The following is a 25,802-nucleotide window of genomic DNA, read 5'->3' on the forward strand; positions in this document are numbered from 1 at the left end:
TATGATCAGTCAAATTTTAGTCTCTGATTAAAATAAAAAAAAAAAAAAAATAAAAAATGCAATTCAATTTAACCAATTTTTGTGGATGTTTAAATAAACGAAAAAAAAATATAAATTGTTAAATGAATAATTATATAAATTACAGTGTCACATTAATAAAAAAAATAATAATTAAACATTACAATTTATTTTGGTATTATTTTGTTGCTATTTAAAAAAAGAAATATATCAAGAAAAATAATTAGAAAAGATAACAAATAAAAAATAATAAATTCCAATCAAGACTAAACGTCAAATGAATGAACGAACGTACGAACGAACGAACGAACGAACGAACGAACGAATTAATGAATGAATCAAGAAATGAATGAATGAATCAAGGAATGAATGGATGAATCAAGGAATGAATGAATGAATCGTAACGATAATAAAATAACAGTGATTCGTTTTGATGATAGAACAAAAAAAAATAAATAAAAAATAAAACAAATTAGAAGAAGAAGAAGAAGACACGAGTTTAAGGTTTACTTGAAACGTCAACGAGGTTGATTTCGTTGCTTTTACATTTGTGGAACCCGATAAAAGGTGCGCATATAAACCGCTGGAGCACATCGCCGTTAAATCTAACAAAGTGGATTAGCGAATACCCGTTGCGTAAAAGGGGTTGAAGAGGAATACAAGAAGGTAGGGGAAGGTGGTAGTAATTTTAGTAGTAGTAGTAGTAGTAGTAGTTTTAAAAAGGAGAGGGGGTTAAATTAACTTCAATGAAACCTGGAACGAATCCTTTCTATCTTCCTTTCTCTTTTTCTTTTTCTTTTCCTTTCTTTCTTTCTTTTTTTTTTTTTTTTAGTCACGTGTCTTATTTACTTGCTTTATTATCATCCCTTTAAAAATATACGAGAATAAGGATGATGAGTTTGCTTTACCTTTTACTTTTGTTAAATTCCAATTTACTATCTGTTTTTTTTTTTTAATTAAATTAAATTAGTTTAAAAGTTTAATTTGATTTCAACTTGTCTGGAGTGTTAACTACATCATTTTTTATTAAAAAAAAAAAGGAAAAAAAACAACTTTTAAAAAATACATCTCAGTTGAATATAATAAATAATATATAATAAATATGTATATATAATTAAAATAAAATTTATTATATGTAACTAAAAATATATATATATTAAAACAAAATTATTTATTAATTTAAATAAATATATACAATATAAACAAAAAATTTTAAATTAAATATAAAAAAATCAACATATAATAAAAAAAAAGCAATGAAAGAAAAACAAAAACAAAAAAAATATCATGTGGGCAAATGTTAGAAGTGAAACCTTCGAAAAACTAAATTTCGAGAGAAAGAGACGACTGCAGAATATCAGGTGTAGGATAATTATAGGGTTGTTACTTTATAAAAATATTATTATTATATTGTTAACACTTTCAAAAATTAATTTACGTCTTATTAACATATTATACAAAACATATTACACAGTAGGCAAGTTCTCAATTCGAAAAAATGAGACAAGCTGCTTCTGGTAACTAAAAAATGTATGGTAACTAAACACCTCTCAGCATGCAAGAAATGCAAAAACGCCTTCCGTCGAACTCTTTGAAATGTCCCAAGTATTTTCTTTCTGCAGATTTTACAAAACTGGCGATAATATTCGGTCAAGAGACACTCAAATACCAAAAAATAACATCCAATTGCAAATCATTCCCTCGCAGTCTAAATCCTATGTTTGTCTCTTTTTCTCTCATTATTTAGTATGGCAACCGTTTCATAGCTTCGTTACATAGCTCCGTTTCCGTTTATTTACTTTTCAGATCACTCCCATTCTAAAGAAGTTTTCACTTCAAAAAAATTATTAGAAACTACATTTAATTATAATTTCAATATAAAATATATTATAATAATTATTAAATATATAATCATTAATGATCTTCTACACTTATATCTCTGTATTTATAATGATATTTCTTTTTTGACCTATCTATTACGAGTATATCGAAAAACGATCGATACAAAATTTCTCAGACCTATCGTTTCGTTTCATCTACGTCTCTTGGATTACACCCCCTATCCTCTCAACCACCCACCCACTCCTTATCTTTATCCTCTCTGTTTTTTTTTTATTGCTCTCTTTTTTTTCCCTACTACTACTACTACTACTACTTCTTCTTCTTTTCAACGTTTTGTACTTTATTCGTTGAAAGAATAACTATACGATTCTAGAAAATTGCACGTTCGATTGCATACTTCTATCTATCTCACTCACTCACTCTCATTTACTCTCTCTTTCTTTCTCTCTCTCCCCCCTCTCTCCCTTTTACACTTTTCTGGCTTGTGTATTTAGTTTGAACGTTTTAATCAGGCCACCGATTGATTGTACGTCTGCAACCTACAAGAACAAATATTATCGTAAAATCAACAAAAAAAAAAAAAAAAAGAAAAATAAATAAAAAGAATTTTCATTCGATCTATCTTATCGATCGATAAAAAGATCGATAAGATTCAACGATAATAATCGTCCTTATTTGCACGTTCTATTAATCTGGTATTTTGTTTAATTATCACAGGTAAATATATATGATTATTTTAAGTAAGAATATTATTACTTTTTCTAATGTTATCTTCAAAAATGACAAAAAATAGGCCATCGGTATTTGTAATATATATGTTTGTGTGTGTAAAATATATTTTTGAACAATTTATCTATCATAATGCAATGAGTTAAAAGAGAGAGAGAGAGAGAGAGAGAGAGAGGGAGAACAATTTTAATAGTTTCGTTAAACAAATCATAAACAATAATATTAATTATATTATATATAATAATTAATAAATAATATATAATAAATATATCATATTATATAATAATAATTAATTAATATTACATATAGTATTATATATTTATAATTTCAATATTATATACATTTGAATATTATATTTAATAGATTATATTATATATATATTCAATATTATTATATAGTATTATATTATTATATATTCAATATTATATATTTATAATTTAAATATTATATATAATATTATATATTATATATATTATATAAAATTTATATTATTTATATTATTTATATTATATTATTTTTATTATTTATATTATATATTTTATATTATATAAAATTTATTTGTTAATCTTTAATTGTAATAATTATTGAAATATTTTAAAACAAAAAAAGATATATGGACTATAGATCATTATTTTTTTTTTCGTTTTCATAATTATGGGTAACATTAGATTAGTTATTGTTGTAAAGAAAGGTTCAAAGGTGTCGAAAGGTTATACAAAAATTTCCAATGTAAATTATACTGTAAGATAAAAAAATGTTACACACTTTATACGATAGAATAAATTTTTTAAACATAGAGACATACCTACATTGGTGTTGTTGGACATATAGTAGACGATGATCAACGTTTGTCGTCGTATACTTTAAGACTTTGTCAAGTTTACTAAATCGATACTACCGGGTTATAAGCATACACACAAAGTTCTAAGTTTAGTCTTGCTTTAAGCGATTCAATCGTTCGTACACGTTTGAGTTTACTTCGAGCTTTCAAACGGTAGTAGTAGTTCCAATGGGGAAACTTCGTTAAAGGGGATTTTGCATAGGACAATAAAAAACGAAAAAAAAAAAATATAATAAAAATTCGCCAGTAAATTTCCGACGAATCATCGAATTTCGCATATTCGTAAATTGTAGTTTTTAATATTGTTTGTAAAAAATAAATGATTAAGGTTTTATTTTACGGTTTCATTTAAATGATTATGTTGAGTTATGTTATGTTAATGTGGAAATGATTTAATTTGTTATGATCATCACAGTTTGGTCTGAAAAGTAAGTACAATTTTTATAATATTATTTTATTTATTTATTTTTTTTGTTTATATTTATTTATATATAAAATGTGTATATATATATAAAACTCGAGTTTACTTGGGGAAGGGTTTTTAATTATTTCGAGGTTTTTCAGATAATCTATTTAACATAAATTTAATATAAAAATTTATAATAATAATTTAATTTTTATATTTTTTATTATTATAGTTTTTAAGATAATCTATTTAACATAAATTTAATATAAAAATTTATAATAATAATTTAATATATAATATTATATGATAAATTTATGTTATAATATAAATTTAATATAATAATTTAATATTTGATATAAATTTATATAACAAAAAATTAATTAATTAAATTATTTTTTTATGTTATTATCTTACGATATTTTTTTTTGTTTTATCAAATAAAAATTCTAAAGTTCATATATATATATATTTTAAATAAAATAAGGGTTATAGTATACGTAATATCATAAACTTATTATTATTTTCTTGTTATTTTCGGTATTGAAGTGTATGAATAAAATGTTAGGGGACAAAAAAGTATGAATATTTTCCAAGTGGATTATATATTCACGATCATATTTTGTTCTCTTTTTTTTTCTTTCTATTCTTTTTTTTTCTTTCTTTTTATTTTCTATCCTAGTACAATAATGCATATGCATGTGACAGGGATGTGCTTGGATACAGATGCGTAAATCGTTGAGGTTATTTCTCTTTTTTTTTGGTTTTTTCCCCCCCCCCTCTTCTCAGAGTAACTCGCTAGCCAATTATTTTACGACACTGTAAAACTTCATACTTTTTTTTTCTTCTTCTGTTTGTTTATTCAATACGATGCTATATTTTTAGTATTAGAATATCTATTTATTTATTCGTTTATTTAAATTACACTTTTTAAATTACACGTTTTTATTTTTTATTTTTATTTTTTTATTTTTTTAATATCATTATCATTTAAATATACTTATAATAGGATTTTTATTTTAATTCCATTTTTTAATTTTTTACATATCATATTTTGATACAATCATTTTATTGATATTATTATTATTATTATTCTTAAATATTATTTTGTCGAAGATTTTCATTTTTAATTATATTCCTTCTTCGTTATATATATATATTTTTACATTTCAATTTAATAATTAAACTATATTTAATAATATTTTCTAAATAATTATTATTTAAGATATTTTAATATTATTTTTTTTTTCTTTTTTAGATACACTTTCATCATCATCTTCTTCTTCTTTTTTTTTCCTATTCTGTTAGTTTATTTTATTTTTTTTATTACTATTGAATACCATTTTCCACTTTAACCCCTAATTCCATTCAGAATGTACAATATAATAATCATATTTTAGGATATGATTTTTTTTTCTCGAAAAGTAGTTGAACGAATTATGTTTTAACAATAAAAAAAAAAAAAATAATAAAATAAAATAAAATAAAAATCGTACAATTGGTTTTTTTTCAAAAATGTATCTTCTCTAGCAGTTACTTAAGTATTCAATTCACGCATCCTTTGCGATCCTTGGAGAATAGTATTCCGAGCATGAACGTACGAATTTCGGTAGAGCAAATACGGCAACCGTTAAGGGTGTGTTCCATCGTCCAAAGTAGTTTCATTTTCGAGTTGGTACTGTTCTACCCTACCACCCAAACCCAACTCAACCCAACCCCTTTTACTCTTTAACCCTTATCACCATTGAACGGAGTCAAATGATAAGAAAAATACGCGAGCGGATTAATGAAGCTTTATTAAATCCAAGCTTAGCACAACCATCAGATTACGAAATATCTCGTATATACCAGTATTAAATATAATAGTGATTTATATTATCAATTTAACATTTTTTCTTTCTAATACTTTTCTCTTGCAATTGATCAATCTTACAATTTTATTACCGATCAATTATTTATTAACGTATACCTAAATATAATATAACCAGATTATCTCAATATTTTTGTTTATAGGATAATCAAGTAAATATAATCAAAGATAATAAATAATATTTAATATAAAAGGGTAATATTTTTCTTAATGAACGATCATAGATAATAAATATATATGAGTGTGTATATGTGTGTGTTATTTTGATTGATAGAAATTATTATAGGTAGAAATTATTTTTTTTACAAAGTATTTCTCTAATATCAATGAATGTATTTTCGTTTGAAATATTATATATTTATATATAATATATTATTATATTATTATATTTATTATATTTTTTTATTATTATATTATATTTATATATAATAATATTTTAATAGAATAATATTTCAATATAATAAATATTATATATATATATATATATATATATATATATATATATATATATATATATATATATATTTACTTATTTATTTCACATACGTGTTGTTACCTTGTTCATTTTCAATTTAAAATAAATACACATAAATATATAACAGATATGAGATATATAAATAAATAACAGAAGTATATTTTAGCAATGTTCCTTTCATATGATTTTTCTATTAATGAATTATAAAATAAAAGAAGAAAAAAAGAAATCTATGTGAAAAAGCATCGTAAGTTCGAAATGTATTAACTTGACCCAGTTTTCTATCTTTCTTTCTTTCTTTCTTTCTTTCTTTCTCGTTTTCTTTTTTCTTTTTTTTTTTCTCTTTTTATCATATTGTTTTTCTTAGAAACCATTCATCTATGCGTTCGTAGACGCAACCTGGTGTCGAGGAGAGTATTAGGATGACAAATGGCAAACTACCCTCATGGCTAAAACCCCACCATCCACGTCTCGTTTCTTTTCTTCAACGTTTCCAAATTTAACACGACTCAAATTCACACTTTTTATTTCTTTTTCCCATTTCTTTTTCTCGCCACGCCATTCTCGCAAGATTTCCACAACCCACTTTATTTTACTCGAAGAACGTTCAATGAATTTCTCTTATCAATTTTTTTCCCCCCTTTTTTAATATAATTTCTCAAAATATACGAACAAAAGATAAAAGTGAAAATTTATCTCACGTAGTAATAAAATTCCCAGATAAAGATGAAAAAGAAGAAAAAAAAAAAAAGGAAAAGAGATTCTCTCTGTAGAAATGAATAAAAAAAAAAAAAAAAAATGTTACAATATTATTATCCAATTGGAATTTATTAATTATTATAAATATTAGTATCACGTTTTTCAAATTACATCTCAAAAGTACGCAATATTTGACTATTTATTTTTCCTTCATATTTGATATCATTAAACAGCCTTTTTTATTTATATTAACAGTATAAAGTAGTTTAAAATATTTCAAATAATAATTTAAAAAGATTTCACAAAACATCCCTTATAGGCAGCATTCACGAATTATTTCGTGGGTTTTACCTTCACCAACTAAATGCAAAAAAAAGAAAAGATAAACCAAAATTTGTTTCAATTACTTTTACTATTTTTTTAAATACTATTTAATAACGTGATACACATACTCATACATGTACAAACTCATTCGTATTTTGTCTACCTCTCATTTTTATTGGAAATATTATTTTTTCAAATATCTTCTCTTCGATGAATTCAAATAAAAAAAAAAAAAAAAAATATATTCTACACATATACATTTATAAAAAATTGAACGTAAAAGTAACGAAGTAAAAGGGATGATGAATTGAGTATGATAAGGGTTGGTAGCTAACGAAGGGATGCAATTTTCGTATCAAAGATGATACGCTTGATTACCGATTGAAGTAAGCTAATCATGAGTAAGCTATCTACCCTGTGTCCTTATCTAACGTCACGTATTCAACAGAAATTGGTATAACTCAAAAGGGATGGATGGGGTTTGGTAGATAGGTAGGGTAGGTAGATTGGGGTTGGTTGGTTGGTTGGTTGGTTGCTTGCTTGCTTGCTTTCTCGATAAATTATTTCGAATGACACACGCTATAGTTTCACGAAAATACAGAGAACGAACGTACGATACACGGGTTTTCGTGTTTCTACTCTTCGTTGGAAAGCTTGTTTCCTCCTTCTCCTCCTCCTCACCCTCCTCCTCCTCCTCCTCAAAATCCATTCCTTTGAACCTTGTACTACCTCACTTACCCCATTCCTCTTTACTCCACTTTCATATTCTCGTGACACCATATCTTTCTCTCTCTCTCTCTCTCTCTTTCTATGTTTCATGTTCGTCATCTTGTGCGATAATGAGAACTAATTGGCATCAACGAAGCTTCTATACACCTTTCCCTTTCTTTTACCCCTTTCTCACCCTTTATACCATAGCTCGTTTCACTTATAATTAGTAATCTTTCATCCCCGTTTTTTTTTTTTTTTACTATTCAAACGTTTTTTCTATGTTATTCGACACAGGTATGGTTTGGTATCCAATTTCTTTTTGACAAATTTTATTAGACACATTCCAAAGAAGTAAAAAAATAACAAACTAGATTTAAGACTATATATATATATATATATATTTGACTTTGGTCGTGTTAACTGTAAAATCAAAGTTTTCCATAGACGATACTGAAACAAGCATGATCTACAAGTTATATATCTATGTATGTTTCCCAAGGCGACCTACTTTCTGTAATACAAACTTCTGAAAACTCAAATATAACTACCACCGTTTGTCGTGTCCACTCTGTATTACCTTTTATGTATATATACATATTCATATATATATATATATAGTAAGTTACTAGTCACATGAGTATCCTTTATGAAAAACAGTTTCACGTGGTATACGATGATAATGATAATTATCGAACTTCCGCTAACTCGAGATAATTATAATGATTATTTTAGTTAACGTTAGTTCGCGAAAAAGGAAAAAAGAATAAAGGGCTTCAACAACGTGTGTTTTCAAAAATAAAGAAAAAACGACACAAAAAAATAAATCGATAGATGATATATATATACATAATAGTGTTTATGACGTTCTTTACTTTAGACGTATGTCAAGTTCAAGGTCAGCGTAAAACGTCAATTTTTACAGTGCAATAATTTACGAGGTGGTTCTTCTTCTTCTTCTTCTTCTTAACGATAAATCGAGATTAAAACGTGATACCTACGCGTTGTTCTTAATTTCCGTTGGTATGACATTTTATTATTCTCCATGTCCGGTTATAGTAGAAAGACTCATGGTCTCATCATGGACCCTCTATTATATCTATTATGTAAATTTACAACACTTATCCGCACGCGTCAAGAAGAAAAGTCTTATCTTAGATCAACGTCATCTTATACACACATTATTATTCGTTTATTATACTTCTATACTTTTTATAACATAACTATTATATTACATCTCGATGATTGTTATTGATAAATTTATCAATTTTGTTTAAAAAAAAAAAAAAAATCTACGAAAAAAAAAATAAACAAAAAAATTACAATATTATTAATACGAACATTAGGAATAATTATTTTTTTTATATATTTTATTTAATTAATACATTTAAAAAAATATTCCTATCGATTTAAAATCAACTATATTTTAAATATAATAACATTGTTTTTGTTAACATCTTTAAACAAATTATATATAATAGTTTTGTTTTTTATCTATGAACAAATTACTTCTACAATTCTCTGTTAATTTGTTGGTTTTTTCTTTTTTTAAATTTTCTATCTTACCTATTCAACCCTACAATTAAATATTTTTTTAAATATAAAATAATTTCTCTATACCCTTTATTTATATATTTCTCATAACGTGAATTCCTCAAAAAAGTAAACAAACAAACAAACAAACAAAATGAAACTCAATTCAACGTAATTTTTCTTTTTTTATTTATATTTAACGTTTCACAAAAACGTAATATACGTCGTAAAGTAAATCCCTTTTTTCTTTTTCTAAATTCAACAAAAAAATTCCATCCTGCAAATATTTAAAAACTTTTGCACACGACCATGACACGAAATGACACGATGCGACACAAACACGAACGCTTTCGTGTTATTCCACGCGTCGTTACATTTTACTAAAGAAGAACACATCCCCCCATTGAAAATAAAAATGAATGATGACAGCATATATAAACCTTTCCCTTATATATATATACATTATACCCCCATCCCTCTTATAAATATAAGTATTACTTATACTTTTATACAACAACTACCTGCAAAACACAAATACATAAATCATTTATGTACTACTATTTTGATCCACTGTAATATTTTTGAATAGAATAAAATCAAGATATATATATATATATATATATATATGTGGGGGGGGAGTGAGGGGGTGAAGAAAGCGTGAGAGATACTCTTGGGTTACAAGAGAAAGCAGTAAACAATTGGAAAGCTTTTCTCTCTTTCGTTTTGAGAAAGAATTGAGTGGAAGAAAAAAAAAAACTAAACTAAACAAAACAAAAGAAAAAGAAAAAGAAAAAAAGAAGAAGAAAACTGTTCGAAGGGTGGTGTGTTGGAACGATTTTTCTTCGTCCTATCCGTGTCCTGTTTCTCACCTACGGAATGATTACCAGTTGGGGGAGGGGGTAGGAAAGAGGATGAAAAAAGTAAACGAAAGAAAGAAATGGAAAGAAACTAAGAAAGAAAGAAACTAAGAAAGAAAGAAAGAAAGAAAATGTGGCAGCTGGACTTTCCTATAGTTTTCAAACCACCCACATACCCCTTATACCACCCACCTAACTCAGGTAGGGGGTTGGTTGTGATGGGGGTGAGTTGGTTGTCGCCAAAACCACTATACTTTTCTTCCCTACCCTGGCAGCCCTTTATCTCTCGGTGATATACGAGCGAATACGCGTCCTGTCTTTTTTCTCTTTCTTTTTCATTCACTATTTCGTTTTTCCTCTTTCTTTCTTTCTTTCTTTCTATCTCTTTCAGGTTGGTAGTAGCATCACCGACATGTTGCTAGCGGACTCTTGGCCCCCAAGGCTTTTAAGCTAATTCGAAGTATCGTTCCTGCCAAGGGCGTTTTCCACGAAACTACACGTCCTCGTTCACGTTCTCTCGTTCACGTTTAAATCCTCTCTCTCTCTCTCTCTCTCTCTTTTTCTATCTCTTTCTTTCTTTATTTTAGAACATCACCACCACCACCACCACCACCATTACCACTGCAACCACCCCACTTTCATCCTTTTCCATCCTTTTTCAAATCGAAGACATTGCTACGAGATACCAACGGATTTCTAAACGTTGAAAACCTACAGAAAAATCCAACGAGAAAGTATATATATATATATATATATATATATATATATATATATATATATATATATATACATTCTTTTTATTTTTCTTCTTCTTCGTCTTCTTCTTCTTCTTTATATTACGTTCTTTCGGGTTTTTATTGGTTTTCTTTTTATTTTTTATTTTCTTCTCGTTTCTTCTCTCTCTAGTTTTTTACTTTTGTTTTTATTCTTCTTTTCTTTAGAGGTTGGTTGTCTTCTCTCAGTGGTGGTCTCTTGCCTACCGTACGGATTCTTGAAACTATTTGTTTTTTCCATCCCTCCCCGTCCACCCTCGTGTGTTTTATTTATTTTTTTATTTTGGTTTTGGTTTTGTTTTAATTGTTCCTTGCATTCTTCTTTCCCACCCCCTTTCTCTTCTTCATTTTCTGTCATCGGCTTTTTTTCTCTCTCCCCTTTGTTCGGTCGGTCTATTTTTGTACAAGTGTGTGGTTTGTATCTGGGTTTATGTTTGTGTGTATGGGGTTTCTTTTTAAACTCTCTATTTTTATCGTATTTCCCTTCTTTCGATAAAATATTCTTTCTTTCTTTCTTTCTTTCTATCTATTTTTTTTTTTTTTTTTTTTTTAATTAATTTCTCCACAGTTTGAGATAAAATGAGAAGTGTTAATATCTTCTTCTAACTGTTCCATCTATTTCATCTTTTTAGAATTATTATTACTGTTAAATCGTTCTATCAAATGTTGTATCGTAAAAATTTATCATCAATGAATTCTAATGAAACCGTTTTTTTTTAATCTGAAAATTAGTTCCTTATCGAATACTTTTATAAATTTTAATTATGATCGTTTAATATATTTTTCATTGGTATTACTACATTTTTTATTTGATTAATTTTTCATTTATCCTTTTAATTTTTATATTAATTTATTAATATGCGATAAATATGTGGTTCTATTGTTATCAATTATTTTGTAAGTTTTTATTATTATAATTCTTTTTTAATCTACTATAAAGAATTTCGTGCGAATATATTCAATGAATTATTTCATACATTTTTAATAAGTACGATTTATGAGAAACATATTTTTGTTTTTTTTTCTTTTTTTTTTATAAATAAGTATCATTATTTTAATTATCAATCATTATCTATTATTTTACTAAGAAATCATCTATATTCAAATAATTACTTAATACATTTTCATTAGATATAATTTATATGTAATATTTTTTGTTTGTTTTTTTTTTTTTTTTTATAAATATACCTCCACCACCACCTTCACCATCACCACAATAATTATCATTCAATTATATTTAATCTTAGAATTAATAAATATTAAATTATTCATTAATGAAATTCTTTACAAATTATAATTCATTTTTTTCTATTTCTTTTTATAAATATACCTCCACAACCACCACCTTCACCATCACCAAGATAATTATCACTCAATTATATTTAATCTTAGAATTAATAAATATTAAATTATTCATTAATGAAATTCTTTATAGATTTTAATTTATTTTTTTATTTTGTTTTTATAAATATACCTCCACAACCACCACCTTCACCATCACCAAGATAATTATCACTCAATTATATTTTATCTTTGTAATCATTAATATTAAATTATTCCAGGTATTAAATTCTTTCTAAATCATACTTTATTTTATTCTATTTCTGTAAATATATTATCACAATTCTTCATTGTAAAACATATAAATATAAATAAACTACAATTTATCAATCACCATCTCTTATTCTTTCTCTCTCTTTCTTTCCTATTAGCAATGACGAATATTTCAAACGTAAGAGAGGTAGACTCTTCTACGAATATATAAATTCACCTATTTGCATGTGTGTGCACGAACACAAGAGTTAACAAGAGGGAGAGATTAGAAGGGGAAGCGAGACCAAAGGAGATGGATATTTGCAATTCCAATCCTATCTTCGACCTCGTACTCCTCGTCGTTATTTCTCTATCACCTTTCTCTCTCTCTCTCTCTCTCTCTTTCTAACTCTAAATCTAACTCTAACACTAACTCTAACTCTCGTTTCCGAGAAACTAAGCTGACGGATTCTCGCGTTACTTTAACATCCGCGGAATGTCCGATGAAGGACAAAAAATCACGAGTTTTTCACTATACATATATATATATATATATACATATGTATATGTGTTTGTATGTGTATATATATATTTTGTAACCTGTAAAAAAAATTTCCCACAAATTTATTCATTTTGTTTGTTAAATATTTCAATTTAATATTTACATTTTATTTTAATTCAAAAAAAAATAAATCACTACTTTTGTTATTAATAAAAATATTTTTTTTTTAAATAATTATTTCGTACAAATTGTATTTATTCTAATTTCCAAATATTAAATACAAATATTGAATTAATTAATGCAATTTGAATTTTCTAATGTCATTCTAATGTCAGAATTGTACTAAGTTCACGTATGCAATATTTAAATAAGAATTTATATATATAAATATTATTTATTATAACGATATTGAAATTATTTGAGAAATAGAAATATATATATTTATAATTTACATAATTTATACAAATATATATTTTAAGTTTAAAATTCAAAATGTGAACATATTTAAGAAAAATAAATGTAAATAATAACTATAAATATGTACCCTTAATAAAACAATTAAATGAAAATTTAATAAATATATATTTATATATATATAATATTTATATGTTTGTGTATTTAATATATATATCTATATAACATATTATACGTTATCGTATTGAAAGAAGAAAAATAGTTTGGTAGAATTTCAAAGTTTTTGTTTTGTTTCTTTTAGCATAGGCAGCTTTGTTGTTCAAGGGAAGAAAAATGGACAACTTTTTGGCCAACGCGATTGCCGTATATAGTTGTGTATGTGTGCATTGTAATAGTAACACCATTGGAATTTCTACCATACATACATACAAACATGTATATATATATATATATACATATACAATACACTTTAAAAATAGAACAAGAGGAGTTTTCGACGTACGGAGATCGATTTGATTTTTGTTCGAAGAGTAGAGGAAAACTTTCCCATGTGATTCTTCACCGTCTCGACTATCCAATCGATGGGGTGGAGTGGCCTATTTTTTTCCGCTTTCTTTTCTTTTATTTTCTTTTCTTTTTGACCAAGAGTAATATCGAAAATTCCTGACAGATCGATCACAATTTTAAAATTACTATCTTGTAAATAATTATATTAACGATTTTATTTATTTCTTTTTCTTCTTCCTTTTTTCTCTGGACAATTGTGAGTAATTAAATGAAAACTAAGATAAAAAAAAATAATAATAAAAAAGAGAAATATTTTACGATATTTAATTTCTAATCATCCTAATTTTCTTACAATGAGAATTATTATTAATTATACAAATGTACATGTATCATCTTTTAAAAACACAAATAAATAGTCAAAATTTTATCATTTTTTTTTCTTGAGAAAGAAAAAAAAACATAAAAAAATATACTCAAGACAATTTTTAAAAAAATACAAAATTAAATGTACACGTCAAAAAATCAATCATTACATTAAAAATATGTTTTGTGTTGTCAAATGAATGGAATTGCAAAAAAAAAATAAAATACAAAGTATACAACAAATTGGATATTTAATTTGACGATAAAATATAAAAAGAAAAAACAAAATAAATGATTAGAAAATATAATCAGACAATTAGAAAATTATTAAAGGGCAAAATACTTCGGGTAGCAATGAAATTTTCAATCAACGCTCTAGAAACGTGCAGTATGCAATGTAATTAATTCCCAAACACTGACCGTAATACCGATGCAATCGAGCCGCGAACATGCATTCGCGTTCCTACGTGCCAACAAGATGAATCGCGTTAACGGATTAGAAACAACAACAACAACAACAATACAACTGAACCGATTAAAATGATCCACCTCCGTGAAATTTTCGATTATCGATTTAAATAATAACTTCCATTCGAACAAAGTTTGTCAAAGAAAAGAAATGAAAAGTGCAACCAGTTAATTATCAACATTTCTTGTTTGAACTAAACTATCTTGTTTTTTCTGTTCTCTTTTCTTTTCTTTATTTAATTTTAATTTTAATTTTAAAATTTTACACGTACGACCTATATAGATAATAATTGAATTAAAAAAGAAAATAATAATAATAATTAATTAGCAAATACACAAGTTTTGAAATTATCTATGAAACATTGATTTTGATTACCAAAATTTCTCGTTTTAATTGTCTCTGATAAACTATCTTGTTTATTATTTTCTTTTGTTTTCTATTTTTATTTTTCATTTTAATTTTCATTTAACACGTACAATCCATAGATAATAATTGGATTTAAATAAAAATTAATTATCAAATACACGTGTTTTGAAATTGTCTATGACAAATTAACGTTGTTGTCTTAGGCTCTTTTTCTGTTATCTTCTTATTTTTGTTTTATTTTTTATTATTATTATTTTTTCTTTTTTTTGAATTATACTTGTAGAATTATAGATAATCGGTTATTATTCTTCGATCGATAAATCGTACCTTGTGATATGATTAATATTAAATGATACAATTATTCCGTATCGGAATAAAACACCTCGTGATCTTACTCACGAGATTCGAATTCACGTTTTAATCATGTGAGTCCACTTGACTCTGTCAACACTCGTGATAGTAAATAAGAAAGAATGTTCGATGTAATAAATGAAGTACTTCATAGATCAATTGCTTTTCCTTTTTTCTTTTCCTTTTCTTTTCTTTTCTTTTCTTTTCTTTTAAAATATGAATAATTTATTCAACATATTTCCAATTACATTATATTAAATTTGTATAAATTAGATCTACAAAAAAAAATGTACAAAACCCTAACAATATAAAATAATTACAAATACAAATATTACTATTTAACCTAAATCAATAAAAAAAATATTCAAAATATTGGAAATAATAGAAATTTTATAAAAAAAATAATGAACATTAATCCAAATACCTAACACCAATTATCAAAATAACAAATCATCATTAAAAATCCAATTTTTCTAAAACAAACGAAAATCCTTTGAAAAAAAAAACAAACAAACAAATAAAAAATAAAAAACCAATTAAAAACCCAATTTTTTCCCCAATCCTAACATACATAGCCCATACACACATAACAAATACTCTCAAACAATTCTACTGGACACACCTTTAAAGCAAACGCATAACTATCGAGATCGATTGGTCAGATTAGGTTTTGAAAAAGTCCGCTCCCCCCCCCCTCCCCGAAAAAAAATACAAAAATAAAATGAACTTTTGTTAAAGTTCGTAACCATGACGAGTTTAGACACATGCACACACATACACACATACTACTGTTGGACCCATCGAACGTTTTAGCTAAGCTGCTGTCAGTCAATGAAGCGTCCAGCTGCGCCCATCCTGTACTAGGTTGAATAACGTGGTTGGGTATAGTAAGAATGATTAGCGCACTGTTCACGACGACGACGACGACGACTACGACAACGACACATATCATACAGTTCTATACGTTTAAAGTACTTTTTACGTAGCCCCACCATATTTCTATATCGTTGAGATTACGTATATACGAGTAGCCGGCTCACAAGCACTCACGGTAAGTAAGTAAGTACTTATACGTGTAACATATATATGAATGTATATATATATAGATATATTGTAACGTATGAACAAACCACGGGCAGTGTCCGAGACGGACATTACGCGACGTTTAGTCGATAGTTAACCGCGTTGGAACGATCATTCCTTTTCGAATTTTTATTTTAATTTTTTTTTTGTCAAGAAGTAAACGAATTTACATTCAAAATACACGGGGGTGTTTTTTAGTTAATGTATTTTTTGTTTAATTTTTCATCATTCTTATTTACATTCTAACACAAATTTCGTTGTTCCGTGTAAAACGTTGTTGTTTTTCTTTTTTCTATCTTTTACGTATATGCACGTGAAAAATAAAATGTGAGAAGAGAATACATAAACATTAAAAAGAATAAAAATCAAGAAATAAATCACGCTAAATAGGTGAACAAAGAGAGTGTGTGTGGAGAGAGAGAGAGAGAGAGAGAGAATCCAATAACACTATTTCGAGTGTGGGTAAAGTAATAAATATAAAAGGTGTGTACAAGAGAGTATCCTCTTAAAAGTGTTAGACAAACCGATGGCAAAACCGGGCCAAGGTGTGAAAGACGCGAATCGTAGTAGTAAGACCACGGTGTATCTTTGGAAAACGTTATTATTACAACGATCGTGGTCGAGAGTGTGACACCTTTCGTGATCTTTTTTATTTTTTCCCGAATCGAGTCGTTTTTTTTTTTTTTCTATACAAATAATTTTTCTCGTGGTATAAATAGTGTATCATCGATCATTTAACGTTGCAATTTAATTTCGTGTGAGTGTAATACGCGTTTAAAATAAAAATAAAAGGAAGAACAAATTATCGTGATTAAAAAATAAAATAATTGAGAACGTTAGAAAGGTTAATAAAAATAAAATAAAAAAAAACAACAACAATAACAAGAACAAAATGGAAATGGAAAATAGAACAATAACAACGAGATCACCGTGTGAAGAAATATCGAAAAGACGTGTCTCGATATCCGATCAAGTATTTGGCGTAGACAATCCTGCATTTGAACATAATCGTCGTATAAGCTCCAGTTCCGAGCACAATTCGGATCAAGGTAGAAGGAAGTCGATACTTCATCATACAGGGAGTCATTATGACAGCGTAGAGAATCTACCGCAGCACAACAAATTAGATTTAGCTGAGAATGGTAGGGTTAATGGTAACAGGAAAAAATCAGCGTATAGTATGACCAGTTCGATAAGAGATAAGATCGAGTACTCCGAAGAATTAGAGAGGTGAGATTATTATCATAATCTTAAGAAATTCTAATCGAACAATATTATTATTATCATTATTTTTGTTTCTAACGAGATTATAATGCATTAGACGAATAATTTATCCAAGAAACATCGTTTATTATTATATATGAATTATTATTTTTTTATTTGTAATGTATGTGTGCCTAACTTTAATAATATTCTAAATCTTAACACTTTGTTTCTACCAAGTCGTGGTTAAGCACACACACACACCTGCTTTTTTTAGAATTATTATATTTCTTTCTAATTCAAATCGTTGTTCTGTACTTATTTCTATTTAATTATTAGTTTTTTTTTTTAATAATTTATTATAAATATTTATTTAAACGAAGTATTATCGATTAATTAATGAAATATTAAAATGGGAATCTTTAAAATTTCTTTCTACCAAATCGTGGTTCTCTACCTTATTTTTAAAATTATCTTCTATTTCTTTCTAATTCAGATCGTTGTTTTATATTTAACATAATTATATATCATTAGTATTTTGATTTTATTAATAATAAACTCATTTACCAAACTTCAATCCTATTCTAAATCTAAACAATTTATTTTTACCAGATCGTGGTTGTACCTTTTCTGCGCTCGTTGTCATGGAAACGACGATACACCCTCATGGGAACCACCAGGATGGAGAAAAGCTTGCCCCCAACCATTCTGTCCAAGTTATCGAAAATTTGCAAGAATACTATGCCTTTTCTTGCTCGGTCTTTTGATTTGGGGTATAGTTTATTCGATAGTGGGAAATGACGCAGCACCAGGTGGCCCTTTGTTTGGTCTTGCCGCTTTATGCATAGCCGCCCATTTTGGTGGTTGGCTATTTTCCTTGACGACTCTTCCAGCTTTGATCGGTATGCTGATTACCGGATTGATACTACAGAACGCTGACCTAATCAGTATCGATGGCCGTTACTCAATCGTTGTTTCCAACTTAAGGTGAGTTTATTTATTCTATACTTATACAATTTTTATTTACTTCATTAGAATTTCATTTTATTTTCTTTACGAACTGCGAACTAATTTATTTGATCTTTTGATTCTATTTTTCACACCCAATTTGATAAAACTCGAATTATAATTTTTCAACAATTTACAATTCGTAGTAAAGTCTTTTTTTTTATACTGAATTTTGTTAAAATCCAACAAATTCATCCTGTCTCATAAATTTATACAAAATTTACATTTTATACGAATTACCAATCAAATTGGAAAGCTTCTACTTCTTTTTCTTATCGAATAATTCGAACTGTTTGATTGCGACGTTAAAGAAAACAAAAAATAAAAATATATAAGAAAAGAAACGGGTCGGAATCCCAATTGTAATTTCAACTCACGCGTTTAAACGTTGCCGAGGCCTTGTCATGAACAATCCTAAGGTGCCCCCTTTTTTTTTTTTCTTTTCACTTGGAGGTCCAACTACGACGTCAAAGTCGAGACGTTGATTCCTTTTGGTGGCTCACCAAGAATATCAATTGCTATTCTTTCCTAGTCAATCGAAATATATATATATATTAAATTTATTTTATATGCACTGAGTGACGTTAGGTTTACGATAGGTAAATGATACTGCTGGTTGATTCTTTTGATTTTTCTTTACCTTTTCTTTTCACCTAATCAAGTTTCGTAATTTTGGATAAATATTTCATAGTATTTCTCAAATAAATTTTGATTATGTATATTTAAATATTTAAAATACCGTATATATTAGACGATAATTTTATTCTTTTATCTACTCCTTAGTATTATATAATTAATTATATAATAATATTTTTTATACATTTACTATAATCATACTTTTATTTCAAGGACTATCACGTATAAGAACAATATCTTTGATTTATTGATTGTTTCAACGAAATAGAATATAATTAATGCAATTTTTATTTTTATTCTTTATACCGGTATCTAATTAATAGACGTAATCATTCCTGGAAATAAATAAAATTCGCGTGTGATATATAATTTTTATTATATATACGAATAAACAATGAACGATGGTGAACAACCAATTAACTGCATTCCTTTCAATGTCCAATTCTTTTTTTTTTATTTCTGTACAATACTCGAGATCCTTATACCAAACACATGCTACTACTATGCATGCATGAATCAATATCACTTTGTTTCTACATTATCGATACTTTATATATAGTTTGCTGTGTGATATAACAAAGTTGCAATATGTATTGTTTTCGTGTATTCATGCTAGTTGAATCTGATGCTGAATTTATGTGCAACGTGTACCATGAAACTTAGAAATCGATGAATGCATTCAAACATTTTTTAACACGTTATTGCAGTTTATTAGAAAATATTTACAAAACTGTTTTTTTATTTTAATATCATTTGAAAATTGAAGATATTTCTCAATACGAAAAATGAGATTACAATTTTTAAACAAATGTTTATTTAATGTTGCATTTGAGAAAACAGCTCGTGGTCTCAAATATTTTTATTTATTTTTTCAGTTTCAAAATATTCGCATTTTTAATCTGCAAACGTGTATATTTTTATTAATTAAAATAATTACGATATAATACAGTACTGTTAACGTTATAAAACTTATTCTGTTTTTAGTTTGATGCTAATTCGAATGAACATAAGACAGGATGATTTTTTGTGTAGAGAATTTCTTTGTTTAATTGTCAAAAAATTATAAAATAATATAATATTATTACATTTTTCGAAACTAAATTCTATTTTATTTCGTAACCAACTCTTTAGCAGCTCGTTTTATCACAAAATTGCATCAGACAGCACATTTTTTTTCGTCACTCCTCTTAATTAAAAACAGTAATAAAATATAATTTTAATAAAATGTTAGAAAACTAAATTATCTGCTTATATTTATACTAATCCTTTATTTCAACCCAAAACTCACACATTCGCATAAGACAACATTATTTCGCTACGTTTTCTAATTATAACACAGTCTAATTAAATAATACTATTTCGTTAAATTTTTCAAACCTAATCTGAAATTTGTGTCTGTGTGTCTCAACCCCCTTTAATATAATAATTTTCTCACAAATTCTCGTGAAACAGAGAGTATCGTAGTATATATTCATACATTATAATCCAAATTACAAAACAATATAATTTCGTGAAATAATTTCAACCTAAATTCCCTTATTCCTTTTTTATTCATTATACCAACCCTTAATATAAGTTTCCCATAAATTCTCATGAAACAGAATATCGTAATATACTCATACATTAAACCAAATGATTAAAACAATACATAATTTGCATGAAATTATCTCAAACCAAAATTTCCTTATTTTTATTTTTGTTTCTATTCATTATATCCAACGCTTGATCTAACTTTACTTGAAATTCCTGTAAGACAGAATATTACATGAACCTCTAACGAGGCGTGTAATATACGTAAGCTTACCTGTATACATTAATAGAAATTTATCGGAATAGAGAAAGGGAGACTCTCACTCGATAATATCGTCATCGTCGTAGTCGTAGTCGTAGTTGTAGTAGTATCGTGTGTTTAGGAAACGACGAGATTATTTCGCTAGGTTCGCGAGGTCCCTCCGCCAAATGTGAACTCGTATTAGCCTTCGCGTAATAGTACCGCGTCGTAATGCGCCAGCATTAAAGCTAGTCTAATAACGCACGATGATACTAGGAGAGAGTAGGCATCAGCCAACAGCCAGCTTGATACTACAAACACACTGAAAAACGTACAGACATAGTCACAGACACGGCAGATACATTCAAACATAGAGGTACATAGACACAGTCAGAGATACAGCAGACACATTCAAACGTACAGGTATACAGGCACAGTTAGAGACACAGCAGATTCACACAAAGATACACAGAGACACATAAAGGTGCACAGACACAATCAGAGACATAGCAGATACATACAAACACAGACACACAAAAATTCAGACACAATCTGATATACAGCAGATACATACAAACACATAGAATACAGATACACAATTCTACACAGATACAATCAGAATTACTCGAACACATATGATGAAGATACCATAGACAAAGATACAGACACATATTCAGTTTCAGCCTCCTCTTTCTCTCTTTCTCTCAACATTGTACACTCGACTGGTTAGAACCTTATACTCGAGTGTGCACGGCTACATCAAACTGCATAATTACGATGGAACTCCGGTTGCCGTTCAAAACGGCTTGCGTTCTGACCGCACCGCAGCATTTCGCATCGCGTTAATACGCTTCTCTGTTCTATTCTTCTCTCTTTCTGTTTTATACGAGATTAGATAACGAGTACCATCCCTGCTACTTCTCCTGTAATCTCTTTCGATGAAAAGATAGATTCATCGAACAACGCTTAGTTACGTTAAGTAAGATAAAGATTATGCGATTATCTTTTGACACTTAATGAGAGAAAATATTTTATGACATCGGTGTGTTATGTGTATTCAGGTTCAAGTGTTAAGATTAATGTAATACGAATCAAGAAGAATAGTTGTCTATGTTAAAATTTATATTCCTGAGAGATGATTTTTTTTTTTTAAGATAATTTTATTCGATTGAAGTTATATTTGCCAGATTTTTCGGATAAATGAATTATATTATAATTAATATCAAATATAATGAGACTATTATACTAATCTGATAATAATAATAATATTAATAATAGATACGATAGTGTTCATAGTAATGATAGTAGTAGTATTTAGAAGGGAAGAAGGGGGTAGGGGGTGAGGATGATACGGAATTGAACGTAACAATCGGATAAGACGATGATAGGCAAATGCTGATATCTATGACACGACTTGCATTGGATTTCGATGAATTAACACATAGTATATATGCATATCTATATATGTATACATAGAGAAACACGAGTTATCATGCAAATAAAAACGAATGATAGGATTGAATGAAAATAACAACGAGCCGTGAAAAAAAAAAAGAAAGTGAAAAAAAAACAAATATTCGTATTGAAAGAAGAAATGCAACAACGTTTCGACGTACCACAGTCAAATTCGAATTGGAAAAAAACCACCTTCCCATATATGAAATATAAACTTGGAATCGATTGCATCGATTTTTATGACGCATATACAAAATTTATATCGTTCACGCTGGCTAGTGTCTTGTGTTTTATAAAAAGCACTCTCTATCGATAAAACAAAAACAAAAAAAGAAAAAAAAATTAGAAAGAAAGAAAAAATGGGGAATAAAGTTTATTCCCGACTATGCGTACAAACGTCAGGACACAACAGTTTCGTGTGTATGTGTGTGTGTATTTTTTTTCCTTTGGGGAAAGGAGGGCGTGTGTTACGAGGGGTGATGGGGGGATTTTTGATATATTTTCTAGAACAGCGTATTAATACCGGAAAATTATTTATTTCTTTCTCCAAATAACTATTCCAATATATTTTTTTTGTACAAAATATGAAGTATTTTATTTTTTTATATTATTTTATTTAGTTCATTCAAAAATCTGAACTTTTTAAATCGATGTAGAACGAATACGATAATGCTAATGCTTCGATAACGATTAGGTACGTTTTCAAATAAAATTGGTATTACAATAAAAAAAAAGAAATAACTAGGTGACTTAAAAGTTGAGAAGTAACATTTGCATAATATGTCGATAATTTCATACGTAGTATGCTCAAATACGCATCCAATTTAAAACTTTCTTCAACTAATACATAAGCCACCACTATCACCACCATTACCAGCCAACTGAAATTTCTTTAACGCGACTCGTCTTGCCTACTAATATTCACGATAGTATTCGATACGCATACGGAATTTATAATGCATAACCAACGACACATGATTCCTTTACAAAGGTGCTGTATTCACGTTGAAGTAATTATGATAATAATATCTATCCTTAATACAAAAATACATAGTTTATTTATGTTTTTCTAATTTGAATAATTATTCAATAATATAAAAAATTACGTACTTCGTACAATACAATACAACACATTAAAATATAGTATTATTACATTAATTAAAATATGATACAGTATAGTTATAACTTATATTATAAAATATGTAATAATACTAATATTTTAACGTAAAAAAAAGAAACAATTCAAAAGGTAGATTTTTTCTATACGATATAATAAAGAATAAAAATAACAAAAAAAAAAAAGGAAAAATTTTTGGTTGGCTGGGAAGAATACATAGTTAAATTAAAATAGCTAGGTTATAGAAAAGTTTAATATCTGCTTTCTCCCTTTCTTTCTCTCTTATACGTCGGCCTAAAGTTTTTAAGAGTTGTTCTCTTACATTCCTGAAGTTGCTTTCCTTGTTTTTTTTTTTTTTATTTTCCCCATGAAAGAGTAAACTCTGTTGGTACACGGTTTTATAGTTCTACAACTAGTCGATTTGCATATTATCCACGTTATACTTTCGCTCGTTCATGAGAGAATGAGCTTATGGTGCGTGTTTTTCTCTTCAAACTTTCAAAATATTAAATCAAAAATACGGAATTTTTGTTAATAGAAATGAATAAATTATCAAAGCATTTAAATGAATTCTTACAGATTTATTGTTTACTACTGATTCAACGAATAACATTTCTTCAAAAATAAAAATACACAAATAAATAAAGAATGATCTTTTTAATCATATTTATATTTAATTTTCAAACAAATTTTACTTAAAAAGAAAAAAAAACCCAAGACTAATATTATGAAACAAATTGTATTCAATATTTTTGATTAACATTTTTTCATATAAAAATCGTCACACATGGTTTACTTGCATCACCGGTTATCTGGACATCTTTCATATATATATATATATATATAATCTGGGGTGCAAATAACTTGATTTGAAATTCTGGTCACATCAGAAACGTCTTTTTATCGTTGAGTTATAAAGAAATTCCCTGGTGTAGAATCCTAGTATCCTTGTGGTAAAGAGTTTTCCGACCTGTTCGGAATGTAACAGAGGTGAGAAGAACAGTACTCCTTGTTCTGCTTTTTCCTCTTATGGTAGGAGGTAACCACCCTCCTCACCCCTCAACTCCTGCCCTTCACTTGGAAACCTGTCGTCCTTGCTACGAAAACAGGAAAGAAAAGAAAAAAAAAATGTAAAGAAAGAAATGAAATGAAATAAAAGAAAGAAAGAAAGCAAGAAGGAAGGGAAAAAACCAGAGTAAGAAAGAGAGAGAATTAAAGAAAAAAAAAAAAAAAGAAAAAAAAAGGATGAAGAGTAAATGTGGCATTCGGGAGCAGTCTATAAAATTCCTGTAGGAACGTACCCAAGAGACGCCCATCCGCACTATTCCATTCTGTGACTTTTACACGAGAAAACTGGAGTAGACCAGAACAGAACAGAATTGTGTAAAGGATGGGTAAAGGGAAAGGGAAAAAGGGAGTAAAACATACGTAACAGAAAAGACACCGTGTCGTTTTCTCTCTCTCTCTCTCTCTTTCTTTTTATTTATACGAAATTTTATTCCTATTTTCGTAGAGCAGACAACTAATGGTGTCGTACACGTAACCTTAGGTGATCTTTAAAACTATCTTCAAAGAACCCCTCGAAACATCAATGTAAATTATGATTTTTTATATTACATTTTATCCTGTTTTTCCTTTTTGCTGTTTAAAGTTCACGTGTTTTTATTAATTTTTTATTATTTTTCATATACTTGGTTCGTAAGAGACTTTTTTTTATAACATAGTTATTAGCGTAACGATACATTTTATGGTTTTTTTTTTTCTAAAAATCTTATAGAAAATACACGCTTTTAATATCACCGAGAAAACGAGAGAATCGATTTTCTATTGTAACACTCGTTAAAGTTTCTAACAATTTTCGTATGTGAATGTGAATATTAAAAACAAAAAAATCGATTTAACAGGATATTTCTTTTTTTTTTCTATCTTTTTTTTTCCTATTTAAATCACTC

The 25,802-nt window shown here is 27.4% G+C and overlaps 1 protein-coding gene and 1 long non-coding RNA gene across 4 annotated transcripts in view; one reads left to right on the forward strand and one right to left on the reverse strand.

Moving 5' to 3' along the window:
* The first annotated feature begins 3,511 nt into the window (after positions 1-3,511).
* Positions 3,512-25,802, forward strand: part of Nha1 (Na[+]/H[+] hydrogen antiporter 1) — a 93,872-nt gene continuing 71,581 nt past the window's right edge. Inside the window, exons 1-2 of one of the 3 annotated variants that reach the window (XM_089178570.1) lie at positions 3,512-3,858; positions 18,476-18,850. In XM_089178570.1, coding sequence (XP_089034696.1) covers positions 3,833-3,858; positions 18,476-18,850 — 401 coding nt within the window. In that variant the 5' untranslated portion in view covers positions 3,512-3,832. Of the gene's footprint in view, positions 3,859-14,494; positions 17,891-18,475; positions 18,851-25,802 lie in introns of those variants that run through there. The other 2 variants (XM_089178569.1, XM_089178568.1) reach the window with 2 other exon arrangements.
* Positions 18,662-22,088, reverse strand: LOC149030582 (uncharacterized). Its single transcript, XR_016178612.1, has 3 exons — positions 21,362-22,088; positions 19,249-19,399; positions 18,662-18,803 (listed from the first exon to the last, which is right to left on the reverse strand). It is a non-coding gene; the product is annotated as an uncharacterized LOC149030582 (long non-coding RNA).

Source organism: Polistes dominula, unplaced genomic scaffold (assembly GCF_049000335.1).
Source record: "Polistes dominula isolate Pdom_NZ unplaced genomic scaffold, Pdom_raw_medaka contig_11, whole genome shotgun sequence".
Lineage (NCBI taxonomy): Eukaryota > Metazoa > Arthropoda > Insecta > Hymenoptera > Vespidae > Polistes > Polistes dominula.